Source organism: Mesoplodon bidens (assembly GCF_964165515.1).
Source record: "Mesoplodon bidens genome assembly, chromosome: 4".
Taxonomy (NCBI): Eukaryota; Metazoa; Chordata; class Mammalia; order Artiodactyla; family Ziphiidae; genus Mesoplodon; species Mesoplodon bidens.
Window position 1 is genome coordinate 31,294,777 of NC_138160.1, and position 13,413 is coordinate 31,308,189.

General features: G+C 34.4%; 1 protein-coding gene across 2 annotated transcripts in view; it reads left to right on the top strand.

The window, feature by feature from the left end:
- NIPBL (NIPBL cohesin loading factor) overlaps nucleotides 1–13,413 on the top strand; it is a 197,440-nt gene that overhangs the window by 116,288 nt on the left and 67,739 nt on the right. For both annotated transcript variants that reach the window (XM_081232739.1, XM_081232740.1), the window contains exon 11: nucleotides 9,238–9,420. In XM_081232739.1, coding sequence (XP_081088865.1) covers nucleotides 9,238–9,420 — 183 coding nt within the window. The remainder of the gene's footprint in view (nucleotides 1–9,237; nucleotides 9,421–13,413) is intronic.

Consider the following 13,413-nt stretch of genomic DNA (forward strand, 5'->3'; position numbering starts at 1 on the left):
GGCAAGAGTGGCCCTCCTTATCTTGTTCCTGATCTTAGAGTGAAAGCTTTCAGCTTTTCACCATTGAGTATAATGTTAGCTGTGGGCTTGTCATATGTGGCCTTTATAATGTTGATGTATATTCCCTCTGTACCCATTTTGTTGAGAGTTTTTATTGTGAATGGATGTTGAATTTTGTCAAATGTTTTTTTCTGCATCTATTGAGATAATCATGATCTTTATCCTCATTTTGTTAACCTGGTGTATCATTGATTGATTTGTGGATGTTGAACCTTCCTTGCATCCCTGCAATAAATCACGTTTGATCATGGTATGTGATCTTTTTATTGCTAATATTTTGTTGAGGACTTCTGGATCTCTGTTCATCACGGATATTGCCCTGTAATTTTCTTTTCTTGTAGTGCCCTTGTCTGATTTTGGTATAGGGTAATGCTGGCTTCGTAAAATGAGCTTGGAGGTGTTTCCTCCTCTTCTATTTTTAGAAGAGTTTGAGAAGAATTGGTTATTACTTCTTTAAATGTGTGGTAGAATTCACCAGTGAAGTCATATGTCCTGGGGTTTTCTTTGTTGGGAGGTTTTTGGGACCAGTCACCTAATAATTGGTCTGTTCAGATTTTCTATATCTTCATGATTTAATCTTGGTAGATTATATGTTTGTAGGAATTTATTCATTCTTCTAGGTTGTCCAATTTGTTGGTGTATAATTGTTCATAGTAATCCCTTACAGTCCTTTGTATTTGTGTGGTATCAGTTGTAATGTCTCACCTTTCGTTTTTATTTATTTGAGTCTTTTTTTCTTTTTCTTGGTAAGCATAGCTAAAGGCTTGTCTACTTTGTTTATCTTTTCAAAAATCCAAGTCTTACTTTCATTGATCTTTGCTATTCTCTTTTTAGTGTCATTTTTGTTTATTTCTGCCATGGTGTTTGTTATTTCCTTCCTTCTTCTACTAACTTTGGGCTTAGTTTATTCTTCTTTTTCTACTTTATTCTTCTTTTTCTAGTTCCTTGAAGCAAGTTAGGTTGTGCTTCTATCATTTCTTTTTCTCACTGTGTATATATATTAAGGAAAGGATCTTATGATCCCTGCTTCTAGTTTCTATATTAGGTAGTAGTAAATTGTCATTTACATTAAAAACTTCTAAAAAAAATGTTTCCTTTTGTAGTTCCTCCTCATGGTAATTTGACAACTGCACAGTATCAAAACCATGATGCTTAAAACAAGAGTTTTCTTTAAATCTCTTCTTGTGCATTCTTCATTTGTAACAGTGTTCTTTCTTTCAGTTGCTTTAAACCAACTCCTTGGTATTTTGTCTTCATTAAATAAACCAATTTGCAATGGCCTAAACTGTGCAGAATATAAATATATAGTGACTGCACTTGCAGGGTGGGTGGCACTTTGTTTCATATTGAATAAAGTATAACAGGATATAAATTGGGGGTAGGCAAACTTCTTGTGTAAAGGCCCAGATAGTAAAATATGCTAGGCTTTGTAGGCCATTTATCTCTAACATTGTAGTACAAAAACAGGCATAGACAATATGTAAATGATTGTGTGTCACTGTATTCTAATGAAACTTTATATACAAAAACAGGTGATAGGGCAAATTTGACTCACAGGCTTTAGTTTGCTGAACATAATATAAATATAAAATTGAAATTTTATATAGGTGCATCTGATAACTAGATTCCTTATTCTGTAGCAAATGAGACTCAAAATTTGTATTTCACACTATCATTTGAGTATTAAAAAGACTGATCTAGATAGAGTTTTGAATTATTTTCCTATTTTTTATCCAATATTTATAAATGTAATATGAAATTAGCCAAATATAATATTTTTGCCAGGATATTTAATATTGAGCACTTAGTTTTTATGTAGTAGAATTATATATGTTATTAGTATATTAATATGTAATTGATATATTAAATATAAACATATAACAAGTGTATACAGGCTGAAATTACCTTTAAATATTTTATACTTGTTGCATGTCAATTATGAAATCTTCTCTCCCATCTTTTCATTTTGTGGATAACTTCTCTATAATTGTCAATATAGAACAACTAAGAACTGCTTTCAGGATTTAAAAAAGAATTTTCAGCTGGAAAAATTTCTTGAAAAATCTCACAAATTTATTCTAATGATTACACTAATCATTCAATAAATATTTATGGCCATCTTCAACATCCCATGCACTCTGCTAGATGATGCAGCTGGAACACAAGTCTGTGACTTTATCAAGCTTATGATCTCATGGAGGATATGGGTAACTAAAGATACAGTGACAGTGTAATATTCTTAAGAAAAAAGGTGTATATGAATCCAGAGGAATAAGGAATCACATGTGTTTTTAGCACAAGGGTAGAAGGAAAAAGCACTACAAGTTTAGAGAAGTTAAACATTTGGCTCGGGCTTCCCTGGTGGCACAGTGGTTGAGAGTCCGCCTGCCGATGCAGGGGACACGGGTTCGTGCCCCGGTCCGGGAAGATCCCACATGCTGCGGAGCGGCTGGGCCCGTGAGCCATGGCCGCTGAGCCTGCGCGTCCGGAGCCTGTGCTCTGCAACGGGAGAGGCCGCAACAGAGAGGCCCGCATACCGCAAAAAAAAAAAAAAAAAAAAAAAAAAAAAAAAAAAAAACATTTGGCTCATTTAGAGTACAATGTGGAAGAAGTAAGGTAAGAGTAGATTAGTTAAAATTAAACATTGTTTTACAGCCATTAGTAGTAAAAACAATAAGAAAATAATAAGAAAATATGCCATTCCTAGTGTTGTTTTTCTAGAATATTATAAAATAAATGTTGCTAAAATTCTCTACATATTCAACCTAATGTAATAGTAGTTAGTTGAATACCTAATAAACATAGTTTAATACTTGATCAAATTGATTAAAATATTTAAATAACATATCAACAGTGAATTTTGTTGTCCTTGATTTCATATTTTCTGGTTTCTTCGTGATCTTAAACATGTTAAATAGTTAATATTATTTTGAGCTAAATATTCCTTTCTAAAGTTTGGCATGATAAGTATATAATAGTAACATTACCACTTTTCGAAAATGGTTAAATTCATGGCATTACTTACTTTTCTCCTGAGACATGTTGAATATCTCTTAGAAGATTTCCTTTCTAATGTCTTTCCCCTTCCAGTCCATCCCACAAATTACTGCTAGAGTAACATTTCTAAAGTACATTCTGATTCTGTCCCTCCTCAAAAAGACTGTAACATCTAAACCCCACCTACTTTTATGGGCTTACCTACTTTTTCTCCCTATTGAATATCATGCTCTGTCCAGAGCAGACAGAGCTGGAATGCTCTAAAATGGCTACCAATTCCTAGTGCTTGTCCCCTGTTCTCCATCCTCCACCTCACTCCACGTCATCTCTGTTGAAAACCCACTGTGTTCATGAAATACCTCCTAATCTCACAAATAATCATTGACCTTTTTCTTGTTTCCATAGAGTATAACTTTTATTTCTTTAGGAAAATTCATCTCAAGTTGGTATATTAGCATTCATTTCCTTCAACTCCTGTTACAAATATCTTTTACAAAGGTGCAGTGTAGTATACCTATCATTTTGCATTCTATTTTCTTTACATTTACTATCTCTGTACTAACATTTTTCATAATTATACTTAATATGATTTACTCTTCCACTGTGATCCCCTATTGTTGGACATTTTGATATTACAATAGATAAAACTGATCTAAACATCTTTCTTCATAGAACCTTTTGTTATACAAATTTTCTTGGAATAAATTTCCAAGAATGGTATAAATGGGTTGAAGGATTTGAACACCATTTGCTGTGTGTTATATATTCTACACTGTTAGCAGAATCTGAGTGTACACATTTCAGCAAATTGCAAGCAGACCTACAGAACTCAGAAGGAAGCATAGATCATTTTATATCATTTCGAACAGTCTTATGCATAGCAGTTAACTCCTAAAGGCATTGCCATGTAAAGCATAGTGGAAAACTTGATCTTTTCAATGATGATCATGAGTCAAGAAACTTGTCTTGTTAAAAAAAAGATGCATAAAGTGCTTTTTTAGAAAGGTTTACATAAAAATAATTAAAAGAGTAATTTCTGAGTAATCCAAGGTTTTATTGTAACAGGGCTTCAAAAGTGTAGTATTGGCAACTTTTATATCAGACTTAAAAATGTAGATAATTAAGTTCTCTGATACAAGGTAGTGAATATTCTATCAGCTTATAATGAGTAGAATCAATTTGATTTGAGTATATTATTTAAATTATAGTTTATTTTTCACTGAACCTGTAGTTTAAGAAACAACGGGCTGGGAATTCCCTGGCGGTCCTGTGGTTAGGGCTCCACGCTTCTGTTGCAGGGGGCATGGGTTCAATCCCTGGTTGGGGAACTAAAATCCCCCAAGCTGCCTGGCATGGCCAAAAAAAAAAAAAGAAACATTGGGTAGATTAAGTTAGAAGGACCTTTCAATTTGAATTGATTCCTGTTTTGAGAAATATGGCAACCATAAAGTTTAAAGGCTTTCGGACTTTTTTGATTGTGACCTAAGACAAATAAGATGCATGTTGTGACCTAATATGCACATACAAACACATAATAACAACACCTACCTTTACTACAGGCATAACACTAACATCTTCTACTTCATTTTAAACACATTGCGAGTCAACACCTGCAAAACTGATTCCACAACTTGCTTATGGGTCACAATCTGCAACTTGAAAAATTGCTGGCTAAAATTTAAAGGGAGACTTGCCAGTTCTTAGGTTACAGCATTCTTTATATAGTGATTATATAATGATGATTTACATTAGTTTCAGGAGTATTTCTCAAAGACCATCAGGAAGAGTATAGCTTCAAATTTGACCCTGATGACTGCTCCATAGCCACAAATGAATAACTAGTCTTTCTTTTTAAATTAAAAAAAAAAATGTAATCCTGAACAAGCTTCTAGCTAATGCTTAGGATTTCTGCCTCTTTACCAAAATTATGACAACTTTAAACCTGATTATCATTATGCATCATTTCTTTTTATCCTGAACCATCACAAAAAAGCATACCTTTCAGTTATTTCTTGACCCTCTTCTTCTAGAGGGTGTAGACTACCTGATCCCCTCTTTCCTCTTCAGTTATAAACAGATCCCTCCCCCTTATTATCCCGATGACTGTTAACATCTACTGTAGAAGATGTAAATTTCACTCCCCTCATTTTCACTCAACCAAGGAGCCTTAGCACCAAAAAGTAATATCTCCTTTCTCCTAGTTTGCTATTGCTCTTTCCAAATAATTGATAAAATACACGTCAGAGTTCTTCGTCTAAGGTCAGTGTTCTGTGACCTCAAAACTTTTATTCATCAATACTCAGTGTCCCTATGTTCACTTTGGATTTTGGCTCCTAGTGCACAGTTTTCCTCTTCCCCCCTTGTTCTGCATCAGGTTAGGTAACCTTGGGGGTGCCTGTGGAAGGAACATTCAATGTTCTGGTCTCATAGTTAAGCCCCACATTTTTTCGGCTTCTCTTCACGTTGCCTCCCTTTGTTTCTGCCTCCCAAATGTTAACTTTTTTCAAGGCTGTGTCATCAGCATTTCATACTCTTTGAATGCACTTCCTATCAGTGGCTGCAAATAAAGAAGTTGACTTGCATTTAGAAACCATTTGCACCAAAAAATATGTGTCTTCAAACCATATTAACTTAGGATTCCAAGAGGGGCAGATTGACAACCTGCACTTCTGAACTTTTTTTTTCTTTTTGCCCCTGATTGAAGTAAAAGATCCATTTGTGCTAGGTTATTGGAAGGATTGTCACTGAACTACATTATGCCTACTTAAGGTTTTTTTATGACTTACCAAATTTGGAGGTTTATGTGAGTTTCTTGGTTTGTTTCTGAACAGGACTGGCTTCCATTGTCTGAAGCTTCAGTCCTAAAGAGTTCATTGATTGAAGTGATTTATTTTAATCTCAGGGTTGTTTCCCCATTTAAAGAAACAGACAAAACACAGTGTTATCAAATCAGTGACTCTTTGGGACTTTTAAGTCTTTTGATGACTTCTGGTTTTAATAATCTGATAAATGTGCTAGCTAGTATGAGTGATTTATACTGGAAAACTAAGGTTGCTAAAATGTAACACATCTAGAATTAAATGTATTCTTTAGCTTTATTAGAGCCAGAAAACAGAGATACACTGTATCTAATGGAATATATATCTACAGAAGTGTGGTGCCAAACAAAATTGTGACTAAATGGCATTATCCCTCAAGCCAGTAAGTTAAAATTTTGTGGTATTTCAAACAACCTGATTTAAAGCATAAAGTAGCTGGGATGAGAGAAATGAGGTGAGAAAGATAATCATAAAGTATTAGCAGTCTGAAGGTTTTAAGAACAAATAGCTCAGCAAACAACAATAATCTCGAAAATTATCAACGTATTAAGAGGTAGCCAGTTAAACACTGTATTTGCATTATTTAAAGGACTATTTCCTACCTAATTCAGGGAAAAGAATGTAACCAGATATGTTCTAGGGATCATTTGCAGTACTCACCTTTATTCATTTCTGTTGAAGCTGAGTCAGTTATCCAAACTTTCATGTATTAAAGATCCTGAGTGTGAGTATAGGAATGTCAAGCATTTTATTGCTTACCCTTTATAATCAAGGGACCTGGCTGAGTCAATTTATAAAGTGTTTTATGAAAAGGAAGAAATACAGAAAATACATAAAACCGTGGAAGAGATATTTCTATTCAAAATGAGGCAGTCCACTTTTGGAGGACAGTATGCTGAGAGACATTAACCACTGCTGGATTTTTTTTTTTTAAGTTGGTCATCTTTAGAAGTGGAACAGTTGGTCTTTGAATTATACCGCCATAACTTTCAGAGTTGTACAGAGGTTAAAATGATGTACAGAATAGTAGAGCTCTTAAATCTGATAGTGTTATTTTTAATTTAGGGAATAAGAAATGGTAAACTACAATGAATAAACTTCGTTACCTGCTTTATCAGATATAAGACATAAATTTTTATATTTGGCTATTGTGCTGATTTTTTTTTTTTAAAGAGAGAACGAAGAGAGCAGAGTCCTTGTTCTTGGGATATAATAAACCACTGTAAAGAGAGTGCAAGTACCCATACATATCTTAACCCTTGATTATTTATTGTATATTTATCTGCAGAATAATTCTTTGATATTTTATCAAGTCAGCATATCTTTGTGAATGGAAGTTTAAGCAAAACATAACAGTTAGATAAATCTGCTTCTTAAAAAAAAAATCTCATGGTGAACTAAAAGCCAAATACTTTGGGTTGTCCATATTTATAGACCCCAAAAGGTTATATTTCATGTAGTACAAAAAAGAATTTCCATTAAAAAAATTTGGAACTGTCTTCATTTGTATAAAATATAGCAATTCTGAAATTATACAGGAAGTAATCTGTAAGTGAACATAAGAAATTGTGAAGCAAAGAGTCAGAAATCATTTATTGACCATCTATATATACATACTTAATATTATAGGTCATGTGGAAAGGGGAAGATACATACTAGAAGACATGATCCTTGCATCAAAAAACCACATATTTAGTTAGAGGTGCTCAGAGCATTAAGGACTTCTAAATGAGATGAAGAGTGTGTTTACCTTGGGGTTTGAAGATACTGATGATCCAAAGCTAAAGTTGATTTTTTACCTCTACTAATATTCTAAAAAGTGGAGCTCACTGATAAGATACAGTTAAATTAAGAAAGACAGAACAAAGAAATGTAACATGATTTGAAAATGGCACAGATAAGTTAAACTGAACATGAATGTGTCACAATTTCAAGCAATGAAGTCTTTAGAATATTACTAGTCACGAATGTTACATCTTTGTTGGGTAAAATTGTTGCTATGCGTGTCCTTAGAAGAATAGAGGTTAACAGTTACTGAAATAACTCCTTCATGATGTTGAATAAAAGTTTCATGATGAATAAAGAAAGGATTATTCTTCATTTGAGATTAATAATTTATGTTTCATATTCTTAAATTATTAGTATTGTATATTCTTGAGGCTTTTAAATTGTCTTAATCAGTACCCATTTATTTTTGGAATGATTTATTTTTATTCTTTATTATCATTTGAATGTCCTAGTCTTAATGTTGATTATAGGTACTAATACTTCCTGCTGTAAACCACTAAGGTACTCTTTGCTCCCAGTTCTTAAAATTTAGCAGATAAGACATCATTTTTATACTTCTACTCAAAGATTTGAATGGGTAAGTTTCAATCGTCATCTTTAGTAGTCATCAAGGACAAATTATCCTGAATAAATAACTTTTTGTAGTTCTACTTTATTTTTAAGCTCTCAACAGGATGTTATGGATTTATTTCTTCATAGCAGCTGTTTGTGTATATGTGTGTAGGATTAAATAGTTAATATTATATTAATAGTTCTAATTATATTATGTTGATATATGTTTATCCTGTCTTTACTCTTCCATGGAAAAATATGAATTTATTTCATAACAGTCTTGAATTTACTCTTTTCAGTTACTGACATTTATATATTAAAGTATTGTTTTCCATTTATCTTGCCTTTCATGTTCCTGTTATGTTCAGTTAAATGCATATTTTGATTTATCTGTTTGAGGAAATTTTCCGTAACAGTAAAGGCATTACCGTGCCTCACAAATAGACAGTGATGGGTAAAAGCATATAAAACTCTTGTCCCAGCCACCGCACGTGGCCACCAGGATGATAGCACATGAGAAGCAGGTGTTAAGTAGAAGAGAATGAGGTGATAAGTGTCTTCAACTCTTCTCATCTGTACTGATGGATAGCATTGCTTTCAAATTAACTGCTCCAGGCCTCTATAAAACAAATCTGGGTGTTACCAAGAATGTGAGATATACCCCCAACTACAAATACACCTTATAATGCAAGTGGATCTCTAGTTTCAGAAAGTTTTTAGTCAATGAAGACAAATGAAGGCACTAATTGTAGCAAAAATTGATGATATAACTACCCTCCATTGCTGTGATAATCAGTATATATTTTTAAAGTTGCTATATGATGATACATGTATTAAAAGCTGCATTATCAGTTTAAGGTTAAGACTGTTACAGTTGTAAATGTGAACATGTTTTATTAAAATACAAAGGTGACTTAGAAAACTTACATAAATATTAGTATTTTATTTTCATTGTGCTTAATTTAGTTAAAATTTCCCTTTTATCTTCAGATTTATATTTTTTCTTACCTTTTATTAATAGGTAGTATAGATCAATCAGTGTTAAAAGAATTACCCCCCGAACTCCTGGCAGAAATTGAATCCACCATGCCACTTTGTGAACGTGTGAAAATGAATAAACGCAAGCGTAGCACAGTTAATGAAAAACCAAAATACGCTGAAATCAGTTCAGATGAAGATAATGATAGTGATGAAGCTTTTGAATGTAAGTATCATATAACTTTATTATTACTTTAGAATTAAAAAGCAGATTGATATGTTTGTTTCATTTTAATTTGGGGGGGTTAGCAAGAGTACAGTGATCACAATTCTTAATAATATAGTATAGCAAGTTTTTTTCTTTATACTTAAAAATGTGTGAAAGATGAGATCAGTTGGCACCAAGAAAAAAATTTTTAATGAGTTATAATTAGTGTCAGATAACACAGGTATGCCTCTGTATGCATTTAGCAAACATTTATTGAGCTCCTACTATATGCTAGGCAGTGAGAATAAAAATATAACAAATAGGATGTGGCCCCTATCTTTGAAGAGCCTTCAGTCTAATGGGGGAAATATGTAAACAATTGTAGTACAGTGAGAAGAGTGCAATGATAATAGTAAATCCAGGGTGCTGTGGGAGCACATTGGATTGGCATCAAAATTATACTGGGGTTCAGAGAACGCTTACTGGAAGAGGTGACACTTGAGTTGAGTCTTGAAGGACACGTAGGAGATAGCCAGATGAAGAAATATTTTAAACCATACTATCACTAACTTGTGAATGGATTAGCCACATTGCCAATTATCTGTGTGGTTTGGACCTGGCTTCTCCTTTTTGCCCAGCTGTGTCCTGGAATTCCTCCCTTGTTTCACTGTTTTCCAGAGCTGGCTTCTTCACTACACAGCTACCTCTCTACAACACTGTGATCACCTGTCTTTGCACTAGACTTGCTATACCTCGCCTGTCTTCCTACTGGTCCACTGAAAAAGTTCTTCTCTTTTATCCCTATCTTCCTTCTACTGGAGCAAGAGAATTGAGCCTAGCCAAGAGGGGTCAGCAACCTTGTTTGACTTAAACGGCATTCAGTGGAAACAGACTATGGGAGAGATCTTCACTTGTGTGCCAACTGACTTAGTCATTATGACCAAAAGAAGTGGGAAGACTGCCAGTGTGTTCTACCTTTTCCACCTAGTGTCCGTAGATTGAGGTGTGACAAGCAAGGGCAGGAAGGACAGATGCATGCTGCCATTTTAAAATGTATATCGCTGATGGAAGCCCTTCACCTCCAGAGTTTTTAATCTATGTTCATTTACTCTGATGTTCTCAAAATTGTGAGCTCTTGAGCTATGAGCAGTAGATTATGAATACTGAACAAATCTGAACAAAGTTTTAAAATTGAAATAAAATATGGCAAAATTAATCTGACATTTAATTATATGTATTAGTGTTATAATTTGTATTATCATGAGATGTGTTTACATGCAGTATATTTCAATGGCTAAAGCTAATATTTTTATTATAATCAAACATTCTGTTCATACGGGAACATACGATCTGGAAAGAGAGAGGAGGAAGGAGATCTGGTGTCCTAGAAACTCACTCCCCTTTATATACATGCCTCTGCTTCACTTTCCTTCCTTTCCCCTGATACCTCACCCATTTCTAAAGGGGATAACTAAAAAGGAGTTCCTTAATTGCAGACTGATTTCAAATCACACTTCAACTCCAGTTAATTGAGAGTGGCTGCCTGCATTGCTAAGCTGATGAGAATTTTGTAGCTACCTCACAGTTAAGTAAAAAGGGTAGCATAATCAGAAAAAGCCCACCAAATGTAAAATAGAGGAGAGAGCCACACATGCCTCATGTTTGTCCTCATTGCAGCCTCTGTTGTTTGCTTTCTGTGATGAGAGATATTGTCTCATCTTAAGGGAGCACATAATTTCATCTTAAAAGCCATGGATCTATGCCCCAAAATATTGAAAGCTAATATTAGTTAGGGAACCTGAGCTTCAGCCCCTGATAGGAAAAACGGAAGTTTCTCTGGGTTTTTCAAGAGACCTTAGAATATAGTTCCCTGGTTTGGGGGGGGTTTATTTCTGTACAAGTAACTATAGAAAAGTTGACTCTGAGGCCACTGAAATGAGTGACGAAAGAAGCTGACATAAACAACCAAATAGCCATTATACCACAACAAAAACAATGTAATAAAGATAGAGTACAATGCAAAATGTAAAAATATTATGAGAACATAAGTAGCAAGCATTATCCTGATTTGAGGGAGAGAGACCTTTTTGAAACAAAATTTTATTGCAGTTTAATCAAGCTGGTTTCCTAAAAATCTAAAACTACGGAAATAGTTTTGTTGAAAGATAGGGGGAACTATTGATGGTTAACTTTGAAAGTTGGGCCACAAAGATTTGGATAGTCATAGCACAATTACAAAGTCTCTGGGTTGCTGGGGAAGAAGGAGGGGAGATATAAGAAGCTAAAGAGACATACGGGTGAAATTTGGAAAGGGTTAGGGTGGAAAACACCGAAGTCATATTTTACATACCTTTCTGTTGAATTCTTCCCCTGCTTCTTCCAGGGTAACAAGACATATAGAGAATGAACAGACTAGTCATAATGAATTGGGATCCTGATAGAAGCTTATTGCAGCATACAGTGTATCATAGAAGTTGTGTTTCTTTTTTCCCTTAATTTGCCATCCCTTTTCTTTCAAATTGCTTAGTTTAATGAATGTGAAAAAAAATCTCCAAGACCTATAAAAATTACCACCGATACAGCATATTGTATGTACTTGCTAACTATAAGATTTTTCAAGCATTTTCTACTCATAGAATTAAAGGATTGAGATAGATTTCTTATGAAATTAATTAAAATTCAAAAAGACTAACTAAGTCATATTTGAGGTCATAGAATACTACCTTCTGAACAAGTTTGCTTGTTAGTTGTCATTTCTCAAAGTAGGTATTTCGGTAATTGTTGAAAAAAAGTTTAGTGAATGCTATACATAAATGACCTGTTTCTCTGACACATGCATACACACCTACTTTTATTAGTATATGAGACAACCCCTCACTAAGAGAATATTCCGGGGTACACTAATCATAAAAGGGGGGAAATCCTGCCTCTCCTTCATATATTTCATAGTCAAATTTTTGCCTAATTATAAAGAAAATCACTGAAGATTTAAATACATCCATTTACATTCGTCCTCTTGCTATGCCAAACCTATGACCGCAAAGAAGAAGAAACAAAATTATCTTTGCCATGCTGTCAGTAGATTCTTGAATAGGAATAGCTAGGGCAGCATATAAAGGTAAGATTAGCCAAGGTATAGACACATTACCCACACAGAAGGGACATCGGCATAAGCATAGAGTGCATGGGCCAAAGGTTGGCATCCTTAAATCTAAGCCAAGTGGGGGACTAGGGACTCAAGCAAGAGTTTTGTCTTAATTACTTGGGTACTGATCATAGTTAAGGATTCAGAATAGAAGCGAGTCACAAGAAAGCAAGGGAGTCAGATTCAGATTAACAGACTAGAAAGTAATTCACTGTCAGCAACAAGTGGTCACTCCAACAACCAGTGTGTGATCCCAAGATGTAGAACATATCAGTTCTCTATCCTGGTTTTAATGTGGTAGTGCTTATACTCTAGAGCAGATATAGTAAATGTTTTTCACTTGTATTCCCTCCAGTTCTCACTGGACAGGCATTTTTTAATCAGTCTTTCTTGCTGAAATATGGTGCTTTGTCTCGGGGCTCAGAATTATTCTCAACATTATGCTTTAGGCAGCTACTACCAGTTGATCAGAGTTGATGTGTCAGATGAGATCTGTTTGCCAGTTCTGCCTAGAGGCTCCTGTCAGTACTGATGATTTTAGCAGAATGCTTATACCTCTGGAAGAATGGGGAAGGGATTGAAGGTAACATACATAAATATGCTTACCTAGCACGCATAAGCTTACAAGTTGTCTCCTTGGGTTTAAGCAAGTATGTTGTTGGAGAACTGAATTCAATATGTGAGTATTTACAACTATACAGGTTTATTCTGTCTTTGTAGTTTGCGATGTTAGGTTATCAGAGTTTGTTGAATTTATAGCAGAGTTGTGGGCTTAACTTGGCTGTTAATTGACAGTATGCATGGTTACCCACATTCTGTAACACTTTCTCAAAAGTTTACTTTTCCTCCAAACCCCACTCCCCATC